The sequence below is a fragment of the Leishmania donovani genome, chromosome 33 (assembly GCF_000227135.1).
Source record: "Leishmania donovani BPK282A1 complete genome, chromosome 33".
Taxonomy (NCBI): Eukaryota; Euglenozoa; class Kinetoplastea; order Trypanosomatida; family Trypanosomatidae; genus Leishmania; species Leishmania donovani.
The window spans coordinates 682,870-709,318 of record NC_018260.1 but is presented as its reverse complement, the minus strand read 5'-3'; the positions used below and the strand labels follow the sequence as shown (position 1 = coordinate 709,318).

The following is a 26,449-nucleotide window of genomic DNA, read 5'->3' as shown; positions in this document are numbered from 1 at the left end:
AGAAGGACATGCGGCAAGCAATCAACGTATGTGACCAAAACGCCAACGCATCAAAACAGCACCTTTGAGGAAGCTAAACCGAAATCGGTCTGTGTCTGCCATTGGAGTCGAGCGATTCTAAGAGGCTTCAAAACTGAGGGAGAGGAGCCCAGTGATTTACTACTTTTGTTGTTGTCTGAGCCCATGACCAAACTATGTCGCCTGACGTACCGGTGCAGCAAATGCCCGCTCGAACACACGCTGGATTCGAAGAGGGCTCTGCCCGGTGATGCGGGGAAACACCTCTAAAAAATACCATAAGATGTGCCCGAGAACATTGCCCAGGACCTCGTTCGTCATTCCAGATACCATTGTGTTCATGATCAGAAGCACAAACGGGAGAAGGCGCATTGGAACCGGAACCACGAAAAAGATGGCAACTTCCATGTCGTTGAACAGACGACTCATAATGTATGTCAGGCACGTGCCTAGCATGTAGCTTAGGTATGGCACATTCACAATCGACGAAAACCGCAGGCCCAAAAGCGAGCAGCCGATGATCAAGAGTAGGAAGATGTAGTCAAGCGGTCGCCTGTGGTAATACTGCGATTCAAGGTAAGAGCTCACCAGGTAGATCCACTGAATTTCCATGATGCAGTGAGCGCTGATTGGACCAAAGTAGAGGAAGTTTGTGACCAAGCGCCAGTACTGATGCTCTTTGAACACCAACGACGGGCTAAGCAGCAAGTAGAGAGGATGAATCACCTCCAATGATGACATAACGCCTAGCATCCCCATCAGCCCGCAGACCACGAGTGTGATGGGTGTCTCCCGCAGGGCATTTTCAATAACGTTGTTCATTCGGCGATGATCCGTGCCGTGCCTGTGTATAAGGATGTCACCTTCACGGTTTTCTAAGCGTCCTCGATGCCTCCACTGGGGGTGTGGCGTGGCTCCAGAACCTGCAGCGAAAAGGGTAAAAAGGGAAAGCAGAAAGAGGAAGTTGGATATTCGAGGACAGGTGATCGCAGAGAGTCCCGCATGCCATAGGCTGTCTCTAAGCGATAGATGGAATACCTGCACCGATCCATTCCTGTCTACCTGAAAAGCGGTGCTTCGCGGCAGGCTCCAAACATTTTCTTTGACTTGTAGCTCAACGAGCTGCTCACGCACAAAATCAACGCTGCCACCTCTGCCTGCCTACGTCGAATTCACATGCCATCTCACGCTCTTCCCCCGCATGAGATGACATGGGAGGCAAAGAGCGAAAACGACGCCGTCTTCTCGCAGCTCCTCGAAGACCACCTCAGGAACCATCACCCACTGCAGGTCCCTCCACCCCCCCCCCTCTCCTCCCACTAAGGCTCACCGCCACTCCACACTATCCCAGGCCACTGGGAACAGTGCATCTGTTCCATTCGTGCAAAGCTTGAAAAAGAAAGGCATGCGAAAGGTTTTTTTCTTTTGAAGTGATCACTGCGAATCCTGCCGTAGCGAAGCACCATCCCTGGCCTTTCAGCGCTCCATAAGCGAGCTCTTGAGGAAGGGTCAACCTATTTCTGAACTAATGGAAAAGGATGCAAGGTTGCCTTGTGACTTTGTGATGCTGCTCAGCAGCTGTAAAGGCATGAATTTACCAAATTAGCAAGCGAACTCTCGAACAGATGGCGTGGGTTGCTATCGACCGGACTGCAAACTGTTTTGCCGCAGAAAAAAAACTGTCGTGCGCGCACACAAAAAAAAAATGAACGTTGTGCTGACAGTGGCTTCATACTGCTGCCTGAGAGCCTTTGAGAACGGGCTTGCCCGCGCCAAACTCAACAATCTCTTGCTCCTTTTCGCTCTGTTTCTGCGTTGTTAGTAGGCAGGGCCATGTACTCTACATCGGTGCTGTTTGGCTGCACCGCCGTTGGCACGTTGGTGGTCTTGAAGATAGTTGTTACCCCCCGTGCGTTTCGAATTATCGCCACCGGTGTAGTCGTCGGCGCTGTTGGCGGAGAAATGCTGACGTACATGAACTACCTGCGCCACCACTCGATCGCCGCCAATTACCGGCCACTGGGACTTACATCGCCGCCCCCCAACTTTGCCGTTATGCAGCCTCTTCTCTACAAGCACCTTTCCGAAGAGTACGAAAGCCGCGGAGAGCTGGAGCTCGGAGAGGAATCTATCACGGTGCAACCGAATGTGTTTGCACAGATTGGCATCATCGATGTGAACGGCGTCCGCCAAATGTGGACGAAGGCAATTATTCCCGCTCTCCTTGATGGGCGGAAAAGAGAGCTCCTCGAAAGCGAGGGTGAATCCCAAGCTGATCTGGAGGCCAGTATTGTGTTTTGTGATATTGGCAGTGGAGTCGGTAACGTTTGTTTGCAGGTACTTTCTGAGACCAAGTGTCCGAAGAGCGTTGGTGTAGAGATTATTCCGTCGCGAATCCGGGCAGCTGAAGAGGCATCGAAGCGAGCAAAGCTGCTTTACTCAGACATTTTCTCCAAAAAGGAAGTTGTGTGGGTGCAGGGGGACCTGGTGAAGTGTGCAGCAAGGCTGAAGGAGGAGGGAGTTACCGTTCTTTTTACGCACTCATGGATGTTTGACGACGATCTCATGACGAAATTGACGAACGTCATCGCTCAAGTCCCTAGCATTCAGTGTGTCGTGACTTCTCGTAAGCTCGACGAAAAGGTGCTTGCTTCCACCACGCTGCGGCAGCGGACCTTGATGCACTTCAACGCAGATTGGAACGACGAAGCACCCTTCTACGTTTATGGTAAGTAATCGCTCAGCGCTTAACTAGTACGCTCTACATCTTTGCCTGACACTTTCAACGGCAAAGTAACAGTTTGAACCATCCGCATTTGGCCACATCCATGAAAAGCTATGTGACGTCTGAACTATTTTTCGCTGCGTGTCGTGATACACTTTTTTTTTGTTCGTCCTTAGGAAGCTCTGTTATGCACGGAATGCGTGTTTACTGACAAGCGCCACGCTTTGTCAAAGTACTTTTTCTGCACCTAGCAAATACCAAAAAAGTGGTGGACACTGCTGCAGGCCCCACAATCTTCGATCACGACCCTCTCCGTAGCGGCAAGCCACCAAAGCGCTTTCGGGGGTATGCTAGCAGCTGCATCACCCTTACTTCCGCCCTAGACTCACTTTCCGGCATGCTGCACTACCTCGATCCATTCTATTGCCTCTGTCTGCACTCGTGCACCTCGGTCGTGCCAGCATTCCTTTTATCAAAAGCTAGTACGGCTGCCTCCCCGGATTAGTATTACGCAAGGCGCCGCTCCTCAAAATACGCCACAAGGGGCTTCTATTTCAAAGCTGTAACTCTATCACTATGAGCCTCGCATCGAATATGGAAGAAATCTCGATAGAGCTGGGCAGCGACCACGACTCTCTGTATGACGACTCTCTATTCGAAGAAGCCGACGACGATGACGACGACTTTGTCTTTTCAAGCAAGTCTGTTCCGCTCGTCAAGGAATTGATGAAGCGGCTTCTCAAGGTGTACAGCAGTTTGAAGGAGAAGAGTACAGTTGTGGAGAACGAGATGGCAGGTGCAACGAGCTCTACTAATGAAGAGGAGGCCGCCCCCACACCAGCTCTCACTAGCAGTGCCATCGCCGAGCGCGAAAACGCGCTGCTGAGTCTACTTGAGCTGCAAGAGTTATATGGCTTCTTGTGGGCAAGGCTACTGTGTGTATTGGATGAGGAAAATGAGCGCTGCTCAGACTCCTACATGGCAACGCTGAACATGCAGGACCGGGTGCCCTTCGAGTCACTTGCTCATGCAATCCACCACAATACTGTTTTCTGTGATCACATGGGCGAGGTCCTCGGCCTGAACTACGAGCAGCAGCTCAACAGGGAAGAAGCGAGGAACGCTGTGGGTCGCGATCTAATTCTTGAATTTTACACCCGAATGGAGCGCACACAGCGCACTGCCTCGCACTGCGCGCTATTGGTGGTAGAGGGCTCGCGCGAGAGCTTCCTTGATCCAATCTCTATGTACGACTTGTGTAAGGTGCTCGCTACGGAGAAGAATCCTCGCAAGCGGCTTGTTCCGCTATCGCTCATGTTCAGCATGCTCGATCAAGACGAGCAAACTGTATCGGAAGCGCTAGCACAGAATATGCCGAAGGTGCTGCTGCAGCGCTTTCGTCACTGGGTCCATCAGCTATATGGGTACTTCCCGCTTCACAGGGAAACCACGTTGACTTCGCGCTCCCAGAGAAGGTCGCCGCAGCGGTACCGGTCGGCCGCTGTGCCCAGCGACATGGACTCACACCCCACCTCGCGCCGGTCCTCGCCAGGCCGATCACCTATTTTTACGCAGCAGCAAGTGCAAGAAGTGGCAATCGATGAAGCAAGCGAAGCCTCGCCGGTGGTTAAAACCGCCCCAGACTCGCCGCTGCCGCGCTCCGCCGAGCCAACTTTCACAGCCGAGGCCTCGCCTCCCGAACCTACAGGGAATGGTGTGCGGAAGCGGCAACGGCTCGACCGGAGTGTAACGCCGCAGGATACTAAGAATGCGCGCCATGAAGGTCCCGCTGAGGTAGAGTTATACCTCGATGGATGGATTCCGAAAGCCGGAGACCGAGTTGGGCGTGGCCCAGGCTGGAAAAGCGGCCAGCAAGGAAAAGGTTGCGACTACGGTGTTGTGGAGGGATGCACAGAAAACGAGGTGCTTGTGCGCTGGGTTCCGAGCCTAGATCAGCCGGCGGCAGGGGAGCAAGACCGCCTTTTTCTGTACCAGTTTGGCTCGCCGCACTACGAGGTAGTTTCATGGGAAACGTACCTGCGCGTGAAAACGCTGAATGTGACGCGGGCGGACATCCGGATGCTGGAGCTGCTTCAGATCGGTATCGTGGCCGGTATTCTGTGTCAGCAGAATGATGCCATTCTTCCTGTTTTGCAGTTTCAGACGATTGAGTCTGCGCTCAAGGTACTGGACTCCATCGACATCCGTGCCAGATTTCTTGAGAACGAGCAAGCGCGCGAAGCTGCAGAGCGCTCCGTGCGCCAAACACTCGCCGAACACAACACAAACGAAGCCACGGAAGAAGAGATGGTGCGCAGTCTCCTGCAGTGGGATGTGAACCTCATTTCAATGAAACGCTGCTACCGCCTGGAGCGTGAGATGCTGGCCCGCATTGGGTGGGTGCTCAGTGCGATCCTATCCCACAAGAAGCTGGCGTTTCTCTTTCTAGATGCGGACGGTGTGAGTCGCATTCTGCGTCTGGTACAGGGCAAGTTAGACGTGTACACGACGTACGGTTGTGCCATCGTCCTTTCCCATCTGGCCAAAACTGCGGTGTTTGAGGAGCTGCTACGACGCCAGAGGAGCTACTTCGAGCCGATCATGCAGTTCATCATCGACCAGTGGAAGCACACAACAAACAGTGATGTGCAGAGTAGTGTGGGTGCGTTTCTTTTCCACTCGTTGAGCTTTCCTATCGTGATAGACTACTTTGAAGCCGAAAACGGGCCAATGGAATCGATCGAGGCGCTGGAACGGTGTCTCAAGATTTCGGAAGGGCAGTTCGACGTGATGCACAGCGACTTACTCCTCGCACTGCTGCGATGCCTCAACATCTACCTCGTGACGCACTTGATGCTCTCCACCAAGGTCATCTTCAGGAAGCACCGGGTGCTGTCGGCGCTGGTGACACAGTCGTCACGCATCACGTCCCTTCCGCGGGATCCGCCAACAGTGGACGCAATCCTTGGCTTCCTCGCCGCGCCGTCGCCTGGGCTTCCTGGAGTGTCGGCCGAAAACGTGCAGAGTCTGTTGACGGCGGAGCGGCTTGGCGCCATCCAGAAGCTCGTAGACAAAGGAATGCACACGCTGCTTCTCCGCTGTGCCAACTTCTTCTTTGTTCAAAGTCGGTGGGACCTCCTCATCGCATCGCTTCAGGCGCTGTGCGCGCTGACTGTTATCCCGTATGTGCGCCCGCTGATAGCCGAAGTGCGCTCGCACGAGTCTGGAATAGCGCAGCTTCTGGCCATTGTCAACGATCTTGCAGTGTCGTACCAGAACCGCAACACCTCCCGTGAGGGGCACCTTCTCCCGTGCGTGGTGGCGGCGCTTCAGATCCTCATCCACATTACAAATCCACCAGCAGACGTGGCGGACGAAAGCGCTGTTGCGAACTTCAACAACGCCTGCGGCGCCTTCCGTGCTAGTGACGGCGTGCGAGCGCTCTTGGAGGTGCTCAAAATTCGAAAGGATGCTTCCATGTCGGCAAAGCTCAACTACTTCCCCGTGGTGGCGCGGGCGGTGCAGTTGATGGCGGTACTCCGGCGATACAGCGACACGGCGGCTCTTTTCGAAGCGCTCAACATACGAACACTGGCGCAGGACCTGTCCGCCCAGTACAGCGATGTTCAACGTGAGTTCATCTCCGTTGTCGGAGCCCGAAAGCTGCCAACAGAGCTTGGCCCGGCTGGGCACTTCATGGACAACCTCAAGTCATTCATGCCCAGCGCCTTTGGCGGCGTGAGCCAGGCCGATGTCGTGAAGGTTCACGCCGTTGATCCGCTGGAGATGGAACAGCGGCAAGCTATTATCGGCCGCGCGGTGGTGGACTACTCTAAAGAATCACTGCTCCAACTCATCGCAGAGCACCTGGACAGCGAAGGTCTCTCCGCGGCAGCAGCGGCGCTGCGGAGCGAGAGTGGCATCAAATCGTCCACCGCCACAGGTGCGTCATACAGCGACGGTGTCACCGCCACCTCGATGTCGATCAGCGATGCGGCCGCCAAGGGGCCGACACCTTCGCTGGACGGAGTCATACGGTCGTACCTGCGCCAACAACAGGAGCGCTGTCCAAACCCCATTGAAACACTGCCGCGGTTTGACCTGACGAAGAAACACGTATATCTACCGCTGCCCATCCCGCTGGACGACACGCGGAACGAGTTCAACCGTCTGCTGTGGCGCCGCTGCGGCGGCAAGTTTACGCTGCGCACGCAAACAAATGCCAACTGGCTCACGTACCGCTACCCGGCGTTTATGTTCGACATCACGGGGAGTGGAGAGGAGCTGCAAGGGGAGAGCGTGGCGTTCTGCGATGGTGGTGACTCCATCATGATTGGAACCTCTGAGGGCTCCATTGCTCTCTTCGACACCTTCCCTGAGGAGACGCCGGACGAGAAGCTGCTCGAGCAGCACCTGGTCTTTGAGAATGAGGCCATCTCAGCCCTCGTCGTGTCCGACGACGGCAGCCTCATCGCAGCCGTCAATGACTCTCACAAGGCTCACGTGATGCGCCGCAACCTACTGCCAGTGGCGCAGCAGGAGCTGACGGAGTGTCGCACGCTGCGCTTTTCGCGCGACAATCGACTCGCCGTCGTCACAAGTGAGGAGGAGCATGCCTGCCGTGTACACGACCTTGTCACCGGAGTCGAGTTGCGAACCCTGTCAGACCCGATTTGGACAGGTGAGAACATGGCAAACGTGGCCCTGTTCGACTGTACCTCGCAGCTGGTGCTGAACGACGCCATCCTGTGGGACCTGCGGGCGCCCGAGAAGCCGATGTTCCGTTTCGACCGCATCACCGAGTCATTCGCGAGCGTCTTCCACCCCAAATTGCCTCTTGTCATCATCGACGAAAAAGTGTGGGACATGCGAACGTGGCGCATGATGCAGACAGTCCCGTCGTTTCAGAAGACGACGAGCTTCCATTGCTCGAAGGCGGGCCGAGTGTTGTACAGTTTCCGCGAGGCCTCTCGTATCTCCGGCACGCACCTCCCCATCGTCGCGGCAGTGGACAGCTACACCCTCGACAGCGTCTTCTCCGAGGAGGTGCGGCCCTCCTTCAAGTCCTTTGCTGTCGACCCCTCCGACCGCTACTGCGCCGCCATTCTCGACCAAGACATTGATTCCGTTATCCGGCTCTTCAGTCTCTCCGCCGGCCCGTACCCGGATCACGGCGCCTTTGCCTCGCCCGCCGTGCAGGAGGAGCAGGACAGCGCGATGGGCGCCGATGAAGAAGAGATGGAGCAGTGGTCGATAGAGGATGACGACTACGACACGGACGACTCGACGGACAGCAACGATGACGAGTTCGAGGAAGATGAAGATGACGATGACGACAGCTACGACGACGAGGATGCGGAGGAGGAGTTCGAGGAATGGGAAGAGGAAGATGAAGAGGAGAGCAGCCCCGGGACGGGATCGGGTTCTGACGAGCAGGAAGGCACCCAGGCGTCATCTCGGCACGCCAGCTAGAACATATGAGGCAATGCGAGTGCGTCGCTCTGCATCCCCTTTCCTCTTGCCCCCACTCATTTGCTCTCGGCCTCAGCAGTGGTGCGGTGTTGGTATGCGGCTTTGTTAATTTTATATCCCTGATTTGTATGGACTGTCTTGTATGCGTGCATGTGCGAGGGTGTGTGGTGCTGAACGGAACGACGGTGTCTCGGACATGTTCGACTAAGGTAACTGACATGAGCATCAGCCTCTCTTTTCATGTTTTTTTTTTTCCTCTCGACGGCACCCCTTCTTTTCTTGCGCCTCCGTTTCTTTCGCTGTCCGTGTCCACGACAAACTTGCCTTTGTGTGCATGTGTATCTGCGTGCGGTCTGCTTCCCTTCCCAGAAGGTCAAGTTCATGCTAGGAGGAAGAGCAGTTTTGGACGGAGAAGTAAACCAAGACTCACGGGGAAAGGGAACCGGTGATGGGTGAAGGATGTGTTTTCGTCCCCACCCTAACCCCTCCTCGAAACCAGAACCGCAATGACAGATCTCGGCGCGCTTGTCGCGTCAGAGAGACGCTTCTTTCCACCTACGCATGAGGTGGGAGCACACTGCTCTCCATTGCAAGACAATTTTGTTGCGCTGCTGCCTTACGGCGCCTCCTACTATCGCCTTGATCAACTGCGGCGGAACAGGCAATCGGTAGTTGCTCTTGTTGGGTCGCATCGCATCACATCAGTGCGCGCACGGGCCCCTTTCGTCCATCTCTCCTAGCGCGTCTCTTTCCCTTTTCCCTTCTCTCTCTGTTTTTTTCTGGTCTCTGTGTATCGTGCTCCCATATCCTCATCTGCCTATGCGCGGGCTATCCCTTCCCATTTCACTCTGTTTTTCCGTTGGTGCGTAGCCGCCGGCGTTCCACACCCACGCACACGTTTTGTGTGTGTGTGTGTGTGTGTGTGTGTGTGTGTCAGTGTATCAGTCTCCGTCTTGTACCCACTCTCTGTTCCCCGCCCCCTCCTCCGACTCGCCTTCTCTTTCGCCTTCCCGCTTTCATTCGAAAGATGTTCCTGAAGCTGCAAGTTGTCGAGAAGGGCACAAGGACTTCCAGAAGGCCACCAAAATCGCGTCTTTCCCAATTCCTGACCACGTGGAGAGCAGCCGCTTCCTCGTCCGCAGGACGCTGTTTCTTACGACCTTGGCCTTGAGTCGCTTGGTGAAGTCGTCTGCTTCAGGGGTGGCGGGCAGAACGTCGCTGTTGGCGATGCACTGGTGGTGTACTGTCCCGGTGGCTACAGCGAGCACCAGGATGTGCCCGCTGAGGCGCACTGGTGCGTACTTAAGCAAGACCGCAAGTACGTGCCCGTCAACTTCAGCGGGCTACCTGCTGCCGTGTCTATCCGCGAGCTGTGCCGATTGAAGCCGCTGGGCATTGCCCTTATCACTGCTGCCAGTGGCGGCACCAGAAGCATCGAGGTGCAGCTTCTCAAGAAGTACGGCCGCAAATGCGTCGCGGGCACGTGCAGCACGCCAGAGAAGGCCGAATTCCTGCGCGGCATCTGGTGCGACTAGGTCATCTATAAGAAGCTTGAGGAGGAGTTAGCGGCAGGCATGTGCTGATTGGCCCCCAACGGCTTTGATATCGTGTACGAGGGAGTGGGCAGCACCCTGCAGCGGATGGCTGTCGAGCACCTTACGCTGCACGGCCGTCTGGTTTTCATCGGATGCATCAGTGGTGCCAAGAACGGCTCATCGTGGCATCACTATGCCGACAAAGTGGAACAGAACCGACTACGTGCCTCTGCAGAACTTCCTCCATCGCCGCAGCGCATCTGTGTTTTGGTTTCTTGCTGCCACATTTCCTCCGTTCTTCGGGCGTGCCTTGCAAGCATCCAGATGCTAGATACTGGAAAGCTGTATCAGCGTTGCGGCTGGAGCAAGTGGCTGGCGCGGTGGACTACGTACACCCCGGCAAGAATGCGGTCCTCCTGGTGTGCGATTAGGCGTGTGTGCGCTTATCGGCGCCAACGGGGCTCTTCCTCTGCTTCAAGACACGCAAAAGAGCACACGCAAGCTCTTCGCATCACTCCCGCCACATACACGCACAGAGATGTCCATGTGTTATTCTCTCGACCTCTTTGTTGTCTGTCTCCTCCCAGTATGTACGAGACTCCCAGTTGTACTTTTGCTTTTCCACGCTCTCCCCTCCCCCCTCTCTCCTGTCCTTTTGCGACTCTCTCGCCACTCTCACACTTGTTCACGCAATCCTCTTCGGCAGTTCTTCTGTTCCTCCTCCTTGCTTGCTTGTGCTTTTGGCGATGATGGCGCATGGCCTTCCTGTCTCTCTTGTCGCCATCCGCTTCGCTGGATGGCTTCTTTTTCCTTGTCGTTTGTACCCGCCTTTCTCGTGAGCGCATATCCCTTAACCATCGAGCGTCTCTCTTTTGCCACCTGCTCTTGTGCGCCTGCACACAAGCACACGTGTGTGTGTGTGTGTGTGTGTGTGTGTGTGTGTGCGAAAGCCACGAAACGTACGCTGGAATCGGATTTGGGGTTTCGTTGAAACATAGGGGGAGGACAGGTCTAGCGTCCATTGTGCCCGTCTGTTTTATCGGCCTTGTGTGCGGGTGTCTGCTGTTGCGTGTGCATGTCCGAGCCCCGTACTCGCCGTTTGGGCCCTTGTGGGATGCGCCTCCCTTGCCTGCTCCCTCCCTCTATGAAGCGCCAGCTCCGCTGGATAACAACAACCAAGTAGAGGAACAAAACCACTTCTGCTCCATCTGAACGTCACAACTGCTTCGTGGGAGTCAGCACCTCTGCCCGGCATCAGCCTCCCCTCCCCCTGCCTTCATCGTATGATGGGGGAAGGAGGTGGGGGCGCTCGCCGTGAGCCACGACCTATACACGCGATACGACGCGCACGTCGCCCACGGAAAATATGCGGCTCCTTCCCCCACTTTACCTCTCTCGTGAAACGCACACACCTCTGTCATCATCCGCCACCCACCTGCCCACCCCCCACCAGTCACCCCTTTTCTTCTTCGATGCCTTCCTGTATCTTCGGCCGTACGTAAGGGACCCTTGTGCGCTTTCCAAGTATGATACGAAGAAAGCCAACCTCACCGCAGCATAAAGAGGTACGCGTGCGCGTGAAGAAGAGCAAGCCAAAGCCACATAAGTCCACGGCTGCATACTCAAGCTCTGCAGGGAAGAGCGTCGGAAAGGCAGCAGGAACTGAGAAACGCCCCTGTGGCACGGCTCCAGTAGGTGAAGCAGCTGATACCAGGGATGCCGTAAGCGCTGTGTGGAGTGCGAGCGCTGCAAAACACGGCTGGGAGCCGCAGCACACAAAGGTACATTGCCGAAGAGGCACGGCTGGCATGCCGTTTGATCGCTACGACCTGGCGGGCACCGCGAATATCAACGAGCTCGTCCTCCGACACGGCACCATGAAGACGTCTGATCTCAAAACTACTCGGCACCCAGCTCTGTACCAGCGAGTGGGACGGCCGCACGATTGCTCCTCCTCGCCCTTCATGCTGGACCGCTACCTTTCCAACCTCGTGCGCGCGCTTGTCCACCCCTTGCACAACTATCTTCAGTGTCATCACAGCCTGCACAATGCAGACGAAGTGCAGGTGATGCTCATGCCGAAGGATGGGCCGATAGCTCTTGCCGACAGGGCAGCCGTGCCGTCCTGCTCCTCATCGTCCCATGGAGGCAGCGGCGCTCTAAGGCGCTGCTACGTTGCCACGAACAACGAAACGCTCACGCAAGAGAGTCTCCAGGCAGCCGTCGCTGATTGGGGTGTCGCAGGGGTGTTTCAGATTGGTGAGTTCGTGCTGGTGACTGGGGAGAAGGGCTGCCACGCGGAGAAGAAGCTGCTCGAGCACTTAAAAACCCAAGTGCTCTCCCACGCCGCCCCTCCGGTTCTTCCCACGGCAGACCAGAAGGCGCTTATTGTTGGCGAGCGACTCCCATGCGTCGCGTGCCGGCTCTTCGCGATCGCATTTGAATCTGTTGCAGTGCTGCTCCCGTCCCACGGGCACCTTTACCTCTCCACCATCGCCGCCGGCGTCGAGACACACGCGGCAGCCAAGAGTGGAAAGACAAAGGACATTAATGCCATGTTCGCCAGCCCGGCGGAGGCGGCGGCGCTCCTCCTGGCACCAAAACACCGAAGAGTACTTCGGTAGAAAAAAGGAAACCGGCCAGCCGCCGGCGCTGCCCCCGCGGCCAAAAAAAAAAACGCGCTGGGCCTCACCGACATGCCCCGCGCCCTGGCGGCGCGCCACCCTCGGCGGCCCGCCAAGCGGGCCCCGCGAAGCCGGGACAACCCCCGCAAGCGGCACTCAGCCCAGGGAGAAACAAAGCCGCCAAGGCCCCGGGGCGCGAAGCAGACGGAGGATAGGAGAAAGTGGGGGAAGGGACGGGGAGCCAAGCACGTCACCTGCGCAACACGCGGCGAGCCACCCCTGCGCGGCCGCCCTTTTGTTTTGGCGCCCCGAATAAAGGGCGCAGAGCAACTGTTTTTTTTTTGTTTTTGCTACACTCTGGGTTGGAAAAAGAAATACATAGGCAAGCTTGGCGTCGCCCCTTCTCGGGCAGCCGGCCCACGGCACGAGGTCAACGCTCAAAAGTTAGCGCCGTTCCAGCCGCAGTGCTTCGTGCTGTAGTAGAACACGTAAATACGCTCAGCCGGGATGCCGCACTCCTTCGTAATGGCCGCGGAGATCCTCGGCGTCATCATCTTGGGCTTCGAGGGCGCGTATTCGCCCCAGCACTCGACGCGTACGTAAGCAGCAGGGGCTGTGGAACCTTGGAAAGACATCGGGGTGTTATCACTGAACGCAGTCATCACGAAGTCCTCGGGCTTGCCGAGTTCCTCGCGGCAGATCATGCGGTACGCTGTCGAAAGGTTGGCGCGCTTCTGGTCGTCCAGCGAGACCGAGACAATCGTCTGCAGAAATGGCATTTTCTTTGGTGGAAGACGTGTTGGTGTGTGTGTGTGTGTAACTGTGGTTATGAAGCTGCTGCCTTCGTACGGAGCGGAAGGAGGAGGGGTGTAGGCGCAGAGGAAGGTTCGGGCACGCTGGCGCCGCGGCAGGGGAGCGTCATATGTTAACCGGATTCTCTCTATTGGACATACGTCACTCTTCCAGATAAGAAGTGGCGTGGAGATCACAGAGGCGAGGAGGGAAACATGCACCTCAGAGAAAAAAAACGGGGCTCGTGTGACCCTGGCACAATTTTCAGGAAAATGCCGCATCATAGCGCATTTGGATGGCAACCGCGTCGCCGTGTACTTGAATCTCGTCGTTTGCTTGCACTAGAAGACGTGCAGTGTAGCATCCCAACATGGGAAGAAGTGGCCATGATGGCTTAGAAGTTTGTGCCGTTCCAGCCGCAGTGCAGAGGTGAGAAGTAGAGCACAAATATACGGTCAGCCACGATGCCGCACTCTTTCGTGATAGCCGCTGTAACTATGGACGTCACTTTCTCCGGCTCCGAAGGGCCGTACCCGCCCAGCGCCTCCACTCTGACGTATGCGACTGGATCGGTCGAGCCGAAGAAATGCATAGGTGTGCTGTCGTGAAACGTCATCATCACGAGGTCCTCTGGTTTGCCGAGTACATCACGGGTGACCGCCCGGTACACCTGCGCAAGGTTTTCGCGCTTGTGGTGGTCAAGCGGAGTCGAGACAAACGTTTGAATGACCGGCATTTTCGCTGAGGGAGGCGAGTGCAAAACAAAAATAAAAATGTTAGCAGGTGTGTGTGTGTGTGTGTGTGTGTGTGTAAGTGCGTCAGACCAACACGTTTTGTGCGGGCAGGCAGCCAAGGGGAAGAGGCAGAGCAGTGTTCAGTACGGCGGTGCAGTCGCAGGCAAAGCCCGCACGCCCCACCCCTTTTCCATGGATGGTGGAGGGTGCAGCGAGGCGGGGGAGGGAAGGAGGGAAAGGATCGGCAAGGCGAAGTGTGCACCCCCTCCCTCCTCGCGCAGACCGCCTCAGGCGTCCAGCTGCGGCATGTGAAGTGCGACAGCCATGGCCTAAGAGTGCAGCAGTCCTCGAAAGGCCGACCCGCACTGACTCTAGCGCGGCGCTACGGCGAAAGCTGAACCGCCAAGCACGCGCATAGGTGTGTCTGTGTGTGAGTGCCCTGTGAATCAGCCTACATAATTGCAGCCTTCTTAGGTGAGACGAAGACGAGCCTCCGAGGACCTGGCATCCCTGCTCGTCACCTGAAGGCGCCTCGTACTTTCATCGATCAGCTCGCGCGGCAAGCCAGAGCGGCGCACCCACGCCGATATCTTCTCACGCCGGTCTTGCGACTGGATCTTCGCACTTGCTTGTAGGAGAAGAGGTCGCGCCACTTCAGGCGTGCTCATCAGTCTGTGGATTGAGGGTGTGCTGAAGAGCACTGCCATGCTGGCCTCGTCGAATCGTCGAGCCAACGCCGCAGCGTGGGCGGCAAGCTTTCCTAGCAGCTTGGCATCGTTGTGGCCCAACGCCTGCAGCGCATGAATCGCCTGCGCAGTGTCCAACGGTGTCAGGAAGCGGCAAACCTCCGTCAGACGTCCACCAATGCGGCGCAGCACCGTCGGTGTTCGGAGAGAGAGCTTATCCATGCCGGTGAGGATCTGTACTAGCGGCGCAGCCTCCATCAAAAGCCACTGCTCATCACTGATGCTTGACATGAAGCGCTTCACGGATGCGAAGTACTCGAAGCGGATCGCAGCGAGACTATGCAGGATCGATGCGACCGTCTGTGCGGACAGACGGTTCACGACACCGCAGTCAACGATCGTGTCTAGGCACTTCTTCAGCAACTTATCCTGCTTGAGCACCTTTTCCTCGCACACGCCAAAAAAGTACTTGTGGTCATCGGGGCGCGCGAACGGTAGCAGCTCCATGTACTTCTCCGCCAGCCGAACAAGCGCATCCGCGTCGTCCGAGCGGGTGCGCACCATCTCCTCCACAATGTCCCAGCTCTCCCGCTGTTGCTCCGTCAGGGGGGTGAGAGCATTCGAGGGGTCATGCAAGTTCATCCACTGCGTCGGCGACATAGCGGACTCCCCCCTCACACCGCGCTGCGCCACGTCCAGCAAGAACTCGCGCACCTCAGGGTACTCTCCCAGCAAGTGCTCTCCGAGAGCGGCGCACACCGCCGTGGCAGTGTCGGCGCTTTCCTTCTCGGCAGGTGCGGCAGCGCGCTTGGCTGCGATGTACGCCGCCACATCGGCGAAGAAGGCTGTGTCACGACAGCCGAGACGATGCAAGTTTTCTGTCGTAGCCAGCACACAGCGTAGCGGTGCGCCTTGCGAAAGGTGCTTGCGCGTCACCTCCACGCAAAACTGCAGAAACGCATCGAGACGTTCGCGCTCCAGCTCATCGTCAACATCGGCATCGCCCGCGACGCCCTCTACGGTGGTACGGAGCTCGCCTGCGCTGCTGGTACCCTGCGTTGCCGCACCTGCCGTCGCGACGCCGAGGCAGCGCAGCGCCACGCTCAACTGCACAGGCGGAACATCCGCGGCCGTTTTCGCAAACTGGTCGCGCAAGTAGCGGGACGTGCCCACGTCCTGCAGGCCGTGGTCGCCCATGAGAAGAAGAAATCGAAATGTTTGAAGGGTCGCAAACGACTGGCACTGGTTCGCCGCCTCGCGCAGCATTGCCAGGCCCACCCGCTTGCACTCATCTGTTGGCGCCTCTAACAGGCGCACCATAAGCCCCACAGGCGAGCTCTCCGCAGATAGCAGCGCCTCCTGCAGCGGCTCCACACTGGCAGCGCACGCGTCCGCAGCAGCGAGAAACTCGGGTGGCCACTGCAGATCCGGGTAGGTGCGGAGCATCACGCTCAGTTCCAAGACATGCGATACAAAGTACTGAATTGCATCAGCGTCGTGGCACCCGCTCAGCCCGCCCTGTGCCGCAGGCACCTGCTGCAGCAGCTCGCGGGCCTGCAAGGACAAGAACGCCACAAACTCTATCAGCTCCTGCCGAAGCGCAGTGCGCACTGCAAGCGGCAAGTGCACCACAGCGCTGCACAGATTCTCTAGCGACCTCACGTCCAGCTCTTCGCCAGTGATACGCTCCATCAGCCACACCACCGCCTCGCCGCTGATAAGTGCAGGTTTGTGCCGTGCCACGAAGCACATCAGCTGCACAGACGTAAAAATATCGCCCTTCTCCGCGCATCGGCCGGCCTCCTCCTGAAACGCAATCACTGCGTTTGTGTTGGTGCAAAGGCTGCGATTCAATTGGCCGCAGATGTGCCCAACCGCGCCAGGGGTAAGAGACTCTGCGAGGACCGCAGCTCGATCCCCAGCAGCGTCCAGCAGCCTCGTCGGGTGCGCTACTAGCTCAGGGAGAGACGTCACGATCGACACAAGCGCCGGTAGGTCATCGGCGCTGGCACACGGAATAGCCGCACCTGCATAGCGTGCGGCACACTCCACAAAGGACGCGTCGTATGCGCTGAACCGGCGAATGTGGTTTATTATCACCCGCAGGTCCGACGGGGTCCACACACCGGCCTCCAAGGCGCGGGTAGTGGTGCTGACGACTCGTGACCACAGCGCCGTCGCCACTGCAGACTTGGATGTGGGGATAACGCGCGAAACAGCAGCAAAACGCCGTCCATCGTCGGCTGCCCCTGGGCTAACATCGGTGCTGTCCAATGCTGCCTGCAAAGTCTCAGGGCTGTGCCGCGCAAACTTTTTCAGTGGCACGAGGCACTCTCGTGTCTCGCGGGCGTCCAGGTAGAGTGTAAGGTCCAGCAGCGCTGCCGAAGTCAGAGCGACATCTTCCGCAGCCGTGAAGATCGGCTTGCGGCAGCGAGAGACGAGCGCAGTCAGCCTCGGGGTTCCCATATCGTACCGGCGCTTCTGTGCGGCAGACTCTGTGAAGCAGCTGCGCAAACCTGTAGCTCTTTCTGAGACTCGGCGACGGTGGGGTGTGAAGCGCTATCGAAAAGGGAGGCGGGAGACGTGGATGACAGCGTAAAGGAGAAGCGCAGCAGCATGTCAAGGCAACCAGCAGCACACACACACACACAAACGCGTTTGTGATGTGCGGTGTCGCTTTTCGTTGAGACAAATGAAAAACAGTCGAGGACGCAACACCAGGCGTGGACGGCGGAGGTGGAGCCGGAGGCGGAGGCGGCGCTGTGCGGTCTGCTGCGGTGCTGCTCGAAAGTAAGAGCAGGCATCGCCTCCCCGCCACTTCACCTTCACCACTCTTCTACAAAGGTGCGCGGAGAGCATTCTGCTCAGGAGATGAGCCGAGCATGCTGTTCCCCATCATCAGAGGCACGAGTGTGTCGTCTCCGCGACGGGGTGGAGAAAGGGTGCATATGCAGGTGCATTGGACTCAGAAATAAAAGGGTCGGAGGAACCGTAATCAGTAGAACATATTGCGTACCAACGCGTCACAGAAATGGCTGATGCGCAGAGGTCTCCACCCAATGCGCGTAGCGGGAAAAGAGGAGAGGACAGACACATGGCGATGCCTTCCGTCACAGTACGACGTACTCGCACGCACACACAGACTCTTGCGCGGCCAGCTCCCAAGGAAATATATACATGGATTCAACTCGTTCGACGCAGATGGCGCAAAGCAGCCAACAGCAGCGTCCTGTCAGTGTGACGCGATCCGCCACAACGCACATGCCAAGCAGAGCAAGAAGGATAAAAAAGGGTTGATGCGCAAGATGGGCACACACGCGTACGTGTAGCCGAGGATGAAAAGGAGAGGCGCCGAGCCACACCCGGCAAAAGGGCACAGAGAGAGGGGGAAAGAAGGGCGAAAGAGAGCAAAAGGAGAACAGCCGTTCACATCCTCCATCTTTTTTGTCTTTCTTACCGCGGGGGAGGGGGAGGGCAGCCATCCACGCTTGGCACCGTCTTCTCTGCACAGGACAGAGAAGACCGCGCGGATGATGGCGAGGAGGGTATCGGTGAGGTGGGCTAGAGTAGGCCTACCACTTTTCGTTTTTTGTTGTTGTTTCTAAGCCCCCCTCGTGTCCGTCATCTGCCTCTCCTTCCCGCGCCGCCCCGCCTCTACTGAGGTAGCTGACTCACAATGCTCTGCACGCTGTTCGTCTTTCCCATCAAGGCTGCCTCTCTCAGCACGGAGTCACGGATTTCTAAGTTGCCCTGTGCGATGCCTATACTGACGCGAGCCATACTCACCACATCCGGGTTGTTGGCCTCGCCGCCAACACGGTAGGCGTGCTTGTAGTAGAACAGCGCATGCTGGTGGTCGTGGATGAGCGAGTACACCTCGCCGAGGAGGAGGAGACACAAGGAGGCACCGCTCTTGTCACCTGCTATGCTACACTGCTCCAGGCACTGCTCCAGGTGCAGCTGCGCGGCGCGCATATCTCCGATACGCAGCGACACGAGCCCTACGTTGCCAAGTGCGATGGTGAGCAGCATCGAATCGTCCGTTTCCCGAGCATTCAGCAGTGCGTCCTCGAACGCCTGCTGGGCAAACTCGAGCTCGCTGAGGGCGGCGTAGCTGACGCCCATGTTCATCTCTGCCACGGCGCGAGCGTAGCTGCCGCCAAGTGCCTCCTGCTTCTTGTGATGCACAAGTGACATCTTGTACTCTCCCAAGCGGTAGAAGCAGACGCCTAAGATGTTGTGGCAGAACGCAAGGCACCGGGCATCCTCCAGCTCCTCTGCTATGTTAAGCGCCTTCTTGAAGCAACTCACCGCCCACTCCATGTTGCCGTAGTTGTAGTGGAAACACCCCGATACACAAAAGAGGTGGGCCGCCTTGCTCTTGTTGCCGGCACGAAGCGAGGAATGTGCGCGGGCCTCCGCGTCCTTCGTGACCTGGATCTCCGTCACCGTGTAATCCTTCGCCACCGGCGGTGTGTACCGCCACGAGACCATCGAACTCGTAGCCCCTTGCAGGAGGGCCACAATGCGCCGTGCAAGTGGCAGTCGCGTCGGCGGTTCCTCCAGGGCCGGGGCATGATACTCCTCCGGAGCCATGAACCGCAGCGGCACATCCAACGCGCTCTCGCGCTCGTGGATTGCACTCACTGACAGCAGCAAAACGCTGTCGCAGTTCTCGCTCACCTTCTCAAAGGGCAGGGCCGGAATCCCGTGCGAAGGTGGCGGCTGCGTGCCATTAGCGTAGGTCGCCGTGACAACTCGCTTGTCCACAAAGCGGTCGATACAGCGGAGATCATCGCGGGACAGTAGCGTCTTGTTGTTCGACGTCACCACCGCATATTTCTGCTTCTTGGTGGACAAAAGAATCCTGCCGGCGCTCATGATTGCAGAGAATCTCCAATAGCCGGCGCACGCGGCGCTCGATGATGCTCGGCCGGTCTTCACTGGAAAACCTCTGAATAGCAAACTGAGAAAAGAGACGCCGCTCGACGACGAGGAGGAGGAGGGGAGGCGGACGGCAGAGGGAGAGTAAGATAAAGATGGCAAGACACACCCCTGGCACAGGTGCGATGTTTTGTGCGAGAGAGACGAGGAGAGAAGAAGCGTTATGCGAAAGCACACAAAATTCGGAGAGATGGCGGCGACAAAGAGAAAGCGACGGACAAGCTGCGAAGTGAGGGCCATGCCCTGACGCAGTGGCTTCCGGGTGTGCACATGCACCGCCCCGATGGGGTACAAAGAAGGTGCGTTGCGCCATAAAGCGTCACAGGAAAGAGTGTGTTCAGTGTCACAGACATCGGCGACAACTGCAACCCCGCTACAATGCAGAGAGAGCAGCAGCAGCAGCAGCAGCAGCAGCAGCAGCAGCCATGCCATGCCATGACATGCCAGGGATCAAGGGTGTGCGTGTGGGTAACGCGCGTCGCCTCTTCGGCTCTTTTTTCACGCTCGTGGGCAACAAGTCAAGACACCGCCTGCTTTTCGTTTGATAGTCACTCAGCACTTCGAATTTGAGGCAACCACACAGAGAGAGAGACACACGAACTTGTAAATCGCCTAAAAGAAAAGTACTTCCACATCGAGGCTGCTGCTGATGCAACGAGCATTGCCGCCTTTGTGCGAGGGGTAGGAGGGGGAAGTCGATCTTCTTTCTGCTCTCAAAAGAAAACGAAATAACTGAAGATAAGTACACACAGAAGAGGAGGCGGCGCAGGTGCAGAATTCAAAGGAGAGAAAAAGAGACGGAGGGCGACCCTGGTCTCAAACACACACACACAGGAGGACTATAAATATATGTAAGCGCAGCAACGATTGCAAGACAATATTCGACGTATGTCTGTCTGTGTATGCGTCTCGGCAGAGTTGCATCCCACCATCCCTCCTCTCTCCTTCGCTTTCCCACCTCTTTGTAGTATTCCGGTCTCCCCTTAGTTCTCTTCAACAGTCTACATTCCCCTCTCCCCTCCCTCTTCTGCTGTGTGATCAGTGTTATTCGCGGAAAGCCGCCAAAACACACCACAAGCGCGCACACAAACGGCCAGCACGCGACCACTCGAGAGGGTGTGAAAGGGCAGGAAGAGAACAACGATCGCACACACACATACATACAGCAGTACAAAACGTTAGATGCCTGCGCACAACTAGTGAGGACTCAGTAAAAAGGGGGAAGTAAACAAAAAAGGGGGAAAGGTGGCAGGAGAGAACGAGAGACGCGGCGGTAGAGAGAGAGGCAAACTTCAAAAACTAAGCTACCACGTAAGGGCAGACCTCGACTTGGGTACGGCGTAGGGAACAAAGAGACGATGGCGTGCTTCTTGACGGCGAGTCTGCGGAAGTACGCGCGTTAGTCATAAGGAGAGAATTGGGGGTGGGGTGTTTAGGTCTGGGGTGCAGAAAACGGGAAGCGTCCCTTCCATCTTTCCCCCTCTCCTCCTCCCCTCCGTTTTCCTCCTCGAGAAACCATCGTCGACAGCGCCCCAAAGTCGCCCTCGCTTCTCCACTGCCCTTCGCCGCAGTGCTACATTCGCCTCGCCATGCCCCTGTCTCCCGCGCGGGCACCACCGCACTTCTCCTTTCGCGCTGCATTCATCGAAGCAGACTGCTTGACAATTAGTCATTGCGCTTTTGTTTAGGAAAAGGGGGGAAACGATGAAACAACGCGTGAGCCCATCAATGCTCTCATATTGTCTATTCTCCGCCATTACAGCATGGGCGGAAGGGGCACGCTAGCCCCGGCCCGTCGCAGGCCCCCATCGCGTGGTGCGAAGCAGCGCTGGAGACACACGCATCACAGCCATGCGCCGGCGCAGCCATCTCAGCACGGGCCCTGCCTCAGCCTCTGCCAGCCTCTTCTGCGCACGCAGCCCCACAGCTGCCCCCACTATGCCGGCCGCCACCCGGCGCATCCCTCGGCGTGGCGCAGGCGCCACACACCAGGAGGCAGTGAGGGCCGGGCGGGTCGCGGTCGAGTCGCGCTGACACTCCGCCCATATAGCATGGATGGCGCAGCCCGGTGCACGGTCGCGGGTCGCTCCGACGCAGCGCCATCCACGACCTGGCCGCCCACGTCAGCAGCGATGCATCGCTCTGACCTCCCCACGTCGTAGGCGCCTGGCCCTGCCACCGCCAGGTGCGGTGCAGCATTGGCAGGGGATAGGGGCTGCCTGGCTTCTTCCCCACACAGGGCGTGTACAGAGTCATGGGTACCACGCGCCAAGGCGCCCCCTGTCGCCAAGGTGAGTCAGTACACAAGAAGTTTTTTTTTTGAAAAAGCAGAGCGGAGACGAGGTAAAACTACGTAATGTCACACTGCTTGAACCCTTGCAAGAAAAAAACAACAACAGTAACAAAAAAGAGAGACAAAACCCAGTTTTGCACGCATGCGCGCACACACAGAGGGGAAGAGAGAGAAAGAGGGCACACCAAATCCGGAGGACAACGGGGTTTCACGTGAGGAGGGGGAGGGGGGCTCAAAGAGTGAAATGGTAATAAAGCACACAGAAAGCTGAAAGACAAGAGAAACCGAATTACATCAACTCCGGCTCGCCCTTCACCGCCGTGTCCTCCTCGCAGCGTAGCAGCTCATCTTTCATCAGTCGTCGCAGGTCGAGAAACCACTTGTGGAACTCAATGGTCTTGCCGCCAATGCGGTACACAATTACCTTGGTATAGCCGGCTGCCGCGGGGAGCAGACGCACGCCAATCTCCAGTACTTTCTTGGAGTCTTGAGTGTAGGTGCCGTAGAGAAAGCCGTTCCCATCGCCCTCCTCGAAGGTGGTCGAAAGAGACTCCTGCTTGCTTAGGAGGAGCGCCTTGATCACCTCGCGCTGGCCGGCAACCGTGTAGCCGGTGTTCAGCGAGGCGCGGAAGGCGGTGTGCTCAGTGGCCTCGAAGAAGGCGTTTAGCCGGCGCAAGCGGATGGCGAGTGGGTGGTTCTTGAAGAAGTCGTACTTCAAGCAGAGACCCACGAAGCCCTCGAAAGTGAGGGAGGAAAGGCCCCTGTGCTCCGTGTCCATCGAAGAGAATGCAGACTCAGCATCTTTGTCGGTTAGGCCCAAGTTCAAGCTCTTGAGTTTCTCCTTGGTGATGATGCCCGAGTGCTCTGAGTCGATCAAATCGAAGGCCTCGCGCACTACTTGCAGGAATTCCTTTTCTAAGTCGTAGTGGAACAGGTGTGCCATCTTGGAGAGGTCATACTTCGAGCCGAGGTCATTCTGGTGCTTCGTCCACCCCATCACAAATTCTTCCTCCGTAATGCGGCCCTCCTGGTCCACCTGGAAGTTGCTCATGAAATCCTTCACCTCCTGCTCCGTCACCTGATTACCGCCATTGAGCTTTATGAGGGCGTCGCGCACCTCCTCCTTGTTGAGGAAGCCGTCACCGGTGATGTTGCAGCTCTGGAATGCCTGGTGCATCTCGTCCGCCTTGCTGGTGGTGGGCGACGGAGCCGCACCAAAGCTACCGGAGCTCATCTGAGGGGTGATGACGCGCTGAATGAACTCGCCGTTGCCAAGTGGGCTCATCGGTGTTGGTACCACATTGTCGTCAGGGAACATGCTGGGATCGAGGTTGACACGGAACCATGGGTGCTGAATCACATCCGAGGTCGTATAGCGTGCGGAGGGGAAGGGGACTAGCAGATGAGCAATGAGATCGGCAGCCTGCTCCGGGAGGTAGCGACTTGTCTTATTGTATTGGCAGCTCATAATACGCTTGCGTGTGAGTCCGTCTGAGCGGTCCGTGAAGGGAAGGTAGCCGCAGAGCATGAAGAAGAGAACGCAGCCGCAGCTCCACATGTCGCACGAATCCCCCTCATACCCCCGCTCCTTGAGCACCTCGGGTGCCTGGTAATCAATACTGCCTGCCAGCGAGGTGAAGAGTACCTCGTGGTCGTTGAAACGGCCCTCCTTCGTGTAGCGGGAGAGTCCAAAGTCGCACACTTTCAGCACGTTGTTCTCACCGAGCAGCAAGTTCTCAGCCTTCAGGTCACGGTGGACGATGTTCATGCGGTGGCAGTAGTGCACCGCGCAGATAAGCTGCTGGAAGTAGTTGCGTGCTGTTTCCTCGTCGAAGCGTTTCGAGTCCACAATTTTGTCGAAAAGCTCCCCGTTCGGGGCCAGTTCCATGACAAGGTTGTACGCCTTGGACGTCTCGATGGCTTCCAGAAGACGCACCACATGTTGGTTCTTCATCTTGCGCATCATTTCGATTTCGCGCTCCACGTAGGACTGGATGCCGCTGCTGCGTACCAGTGCCTTGTCAATCATCTTCACTGCCACATGTACCTTCTTTGTCACATCGTACGCGTTGTAGACCTTGCCAAAACCGCCAACGCCGAGCACATGACCAAGCTCGATGTGGCCGCCGATCAGCTTCTTTGGCGCCTTGCCGTCGCCCTTCCTCGCCACGCCGCCATCCTCCCTCGGAGTCTTGGCCGCCTCCTTGGACATATCTGGTGCCTATCTAGCAAGCGAAACGAACAAAATGTGTCGCAGCAACGATTAAAGGTCAGATACCGGACAGTGCAGAGTGAAGTGCACAACCCGCACGAGAGAACACGTTAACGTGCAGAGCTCAGCAGAACAGAAGAGGTGAAACAGATGGCGTCACGTGCGCACGGTGAGATGGCTGTTGAATAGGCTCAGAGGGTGCTAGATAACGCACCCACACACATACAGGCCAGATTGGCGTACAACACAAGCTTGGTGCCCCCCTCCCCCCCCTACGAGGCGTTGGGTGCAGCACGCCTGGACAAAAAAAGGTGGCAATCCAAAGTCGGTTCGAGTAAATTTCCGTGGGCTCGTGTATAAAATGGCAGAGTCGATGCAGAAAGTGGCTGCGCCAAGTGTCTGCTAGAAAATTCCACGTGGAAGATACAATAATAATGATAAAACGTAAGGAAAGCCAGTTCACTCGAAAATGGCAACGTGAAGCGAGCACCAGAAAAAAAAAAGAGAAGTCAAAAAGCGCGTGCGCAACGTGGATTTGGGGCAGGGAAAGAGATGACCAGGTTAAACAAGCGTGATACCAGTTTTACCTTCTACAATTTGACGAGGTACATGTACACCTGCACACACACACACACAAACACACCCGCATATATATATATAATAGGGCTACAACTAGAAGTGCCAACACGCCTGCGTGCGTGTGCGTATGTGTTTTGATCGTTGTGGCAGGGGTGGATGGGGGAAGGGGTACTCGTCTTCCTTTCTCTTTCTTCTCTTGCTAGGCATGCCCAATGCGTAGCTGCTGCTGCTGCTGCTCTCCACTTTCCTTTTACACGACAGGTGAATGAAGCAAAGAAAAGGCAGCACGACAATCCTTCTGCGAGCGTATCCCCTCTCGCGAGATGAGACGATCGAAATACGCACGCGCACACAGCTCAATCCGACAGAAAAGTACGCAAAGGAAATGGCAACCCGCAGCTAACAAAGAGGTATATGAAAAGCACAGCAGTCTCGTCGACGTGCACACGGGCACACGCAGAATAAAACGACAACAAACAAGAGCGAGTCCACAGTTTAAGTAACGAAGAGAGAGAAGGAGGGAGAGGGGGCGAGCGAGCGGATGATGGGAGTCCGTGATGAAGCAGCACAGACACCAAGACACAAGAAAGAGGAGGACGCAGCAAGATAATAATAGTAATAATCAAAGCGGCAGAAGTGTTAAACCAGATGGGGAGGGGAGAGAGAGACGCAGCACTGTGAGCACTGAGCCCAATACTAGGATAAATCAGACAGTAATACTGTATCGCCAACACAGCAGTAGCGGCGGAAACGGCTACGAGAAGAAGTGGAGATGAGCAACTGTAGTGCTTTCTTTGTGTGCGGGTGGGTTTTGAGGGGTTTTCAAGTGTGTTTGCTTGGATATCTGTTTTCTTTGCTTGATCATCTCTTCCTTCCGCGAAGCTGAAGGGGAGAAACTCGTTTTGATTAAGCGTAGGTTGGTGCGTGTGTGTGTGAGCAGGGAACATGGCAGATATGTAAAGAAAAAAGCCGCGTTGGTGGTTATGTAGGTGGCATCACCCCACCACCACCAGAAGGAAAGTATCAGGTGCAGCGTGAGAACAGGAGAGACGAAACGGTAAGACGCACAGAAGAAGGGAGAGGAGAAAAAAATAGAGGAGGGAGAGGACGATAAATATGATGAGGGGGCATCACGAATACACGCATGGCGTATGACGACAAAACAAAAGAGGGAATCAGCACCAAAGAGGAGTTATGCGGTGGGACTAGTGAGAGCAGGCTGCCGTTGTTTGCTCTCAGCAAGTATACCAGCGCAAGAGGGGTTTGCCTCCGCTGCGCATCTGCGTGCTAATGGCGTCAAAATGATGAAATCACCCATGTCCTCGGTGCCATCGGGAGAGCGCCGACTTTTCCGCTTTGTGCTGTGGCACTCTCCATAACGCCCAACGACGTTTTTGTCCTCTCTGCACAGCTGCTTGACAACACGCCCTTTCGCAACGTAGCATACGGCAGCTGAGCGGCAGGAAAACAAAAACAAGGGCGCAGAGGAGAGAGAGCGTGTGAATATTACCTGCCCTCGCTAGTGTGAGATCAGGGAGAAAGGGAAAGAGAGGAAGGCAAGCTATCCCGTTGATGGGCTCCATCCGCATTTTCTAGTCTAACGTGGGCGGTGTCGAGAAGGCGCTAGACATCGCCAGGAAGGGCCAGGGGGAGGCTCAGCTCCGTACGCCGCTCTCACGGTATTGCTGCTTTTCTTCTCCATGCCTTCCGCAAAAGGGCAGGGTCCGCCCTTCCCTACCCCTCCTGTCTCACGCCGTGGCGGGCACGATGAGGGCCGCGGGTCGGGGTGGGGCCGACTGGAGCTCACAGACAGGATAGCAAAACCAGTCGACATC

At 56.7% G+C, this 26,449-nt stretch overlaps 9 protein-coding genes and 1 pseudogene across 9 annotated transcripts, besides 1 other annotated feature; 4 read left to right on the top strand and 6 right to left on the bottom strand.

Moving 5' to 3' along the window:
* Positions 1 to 192: 192 nt before the first annotated feature.
* Positions 193 to 840, bottom strand: LDBPK_331900 (hypothetical protein, conserved; the record flags this gene model as incomplete). Its single annotated transcript, XM_003863967.1, has 1 exon — positions 193 to 840. One exon carries the CDS (start codon positions 838 to 840, stop codon positions 193 to 195), a length of 648 nt encoding a protein of 215 aa, XP_003864015.1.
* Positions 841 to 1,992: 1,152 nt separating this feature from the next.
* Positions 1,993 to 2,754, top strand: LDBPK_331890 (hypothetical protein, conserved; the record flags this gene model as incomplete). The annotated part of the gene is made up of 1 exon (XM_003863966.1): positions 1,993 to 2,754. One exon carries the CDS (start codon positions 1,993 to 1,995, stop codon positions 2,752 to 2,754), a length of 762 nt encoding a protein of 253 aa, XP_003864014.1.
* A 565-nt stretch (positions 2,755 to 3,319) lies between these two features.
* On the top strand, positions 3,320 to 8,215 carry LDBPK_331880 (hypothetical protein, conserved; the record flags this gene model as incomplete). Its single annotated transcript, XM_003863965.1, has 1 exon — positions 3,320 to 8,215. The coding sequence occupies one exon, from the start codon at positions 3,320 to 3,322 to the stop codon at positions 8,213 to 8,215; it is 4,896 nt and encodes a 1,631-aa protein (XP_003864013.1).
* Positions 8,216 to 9,942: 1,727 nt separating this feature from the next.
* On the top strand, positions 9,943 to 10,500 carry LDBPK_331870 (annotated as a pseudogene).
* Positions 9,943 to 10,500: a sequence feature.
* A 1,058-nt stretch (positions 10,501 to 11,558) lies between these two features.
* Positions 11,559 to 12,374, top strand: LDBPK_331860 (hypothetical protein, unknown function; the record flags this gene model as incomplete). The annotated part of the gene is made up of 1 exon (XM_003863964.1): positions 11,559 to 12,374. The coding sequence occupies one exon, from the start codon at positions 11,559 to 11,561 to the stop codon at positions 12,372 to 12,374; it is 816 nt and encodes a 271-aa protein (XP_003864012.1).
* A 437-nt stretch (positions 12,375 to 12,811) lies between these two features.
* On the bottom strand, positions 12,812 to 13,153 carry LDBPK_331850 (macrophage migration inhibitory factor-like protein; the record flags this gene model as incomplete). The annotated part of the gene is made up of 1 exon (XM_003863963.1): positions 12,812 to 13,153. The coding sequence occupies one exon, from the start codon at positions 13,151 to 13,153 to the stop codon at positions 12,812 to 12,814; it is 342 nt and encodes a 113-aa protein (XP_003864011.1).
* Positions 13,154 to 13,560: 407 nt separating this feature from the next.
* On the bottom strand, positions 13,561 to 13,902 carry LDBPK_331840 (macrophage migration inhibitory factor-like protein; the record flags this gene model as incomplete). Its single annotated transcript, XM_003863962.1, has 1 exon — positions 13,561 to 13,902. One exon carries the CDS (start codon positions 13,900 to 13,902, stop codon positions 13,561 to 13,563), a length of 342 nt encoding a protein of 113 aa, XP_003864010.1.
* A 468-nt stretch (positions 13,903 to 14,370) lies between these two features.
* On the bottom strand, positions 14,371 to 17,052 carry LDBPK_331830 (hypothetical protein, conserved; the record flags this gene model as incomplete). Its single annotated transcript, XM_003863961.1, has 1 exon — positions 14,371 to 17,052. One exon carries the CDS (start codon positions 17,050 to 17,052, stop codon positions 14,371 to 14,373), a length of 2,682 nt encoding a protein of 893 aa, XP_003864009.1.
* Positions 17,053 to 18,240: 1,188 nt separating this feature from the next.
* On the bottom strand, positions 18,241 to 19,467 carry LDBPK_331820 (hypothetical protein, conserved; the record flags this gene model as incomplete). The annotated part of the gene is made up of 1 exon (XM_003863960.1): positions 18,241 to 19,467. One exon carries the CDS (start codon positions 19,465 to 19,467, stop codon positions 18,241 to 18,243), a length of 1,227 nt encoding a protein of 408 aa, XP_003864008.1.
* Positions 19,468 to 22,112: 2,645 nt separating this feature from the next.
* Positions 22,113 to 24,035, bottom strand: LDBPK_331810 (protein kinase, putative; the record flags this gene model as incomplete). Its single annotated transcript, XM_003863959.1, has 1 exon — positions 22,113 to 24,035. One exon carries the CDS (start codon positions 24,033 to 24,035, stop codon positions 22,113 to 22,115), a length of 1,923 nt encoding a protein of 640 aa, XP_003864007.1.
* Between the last annotated feature and the right edge of the window lie 2,414 nt (positions 24,036 to 26,449).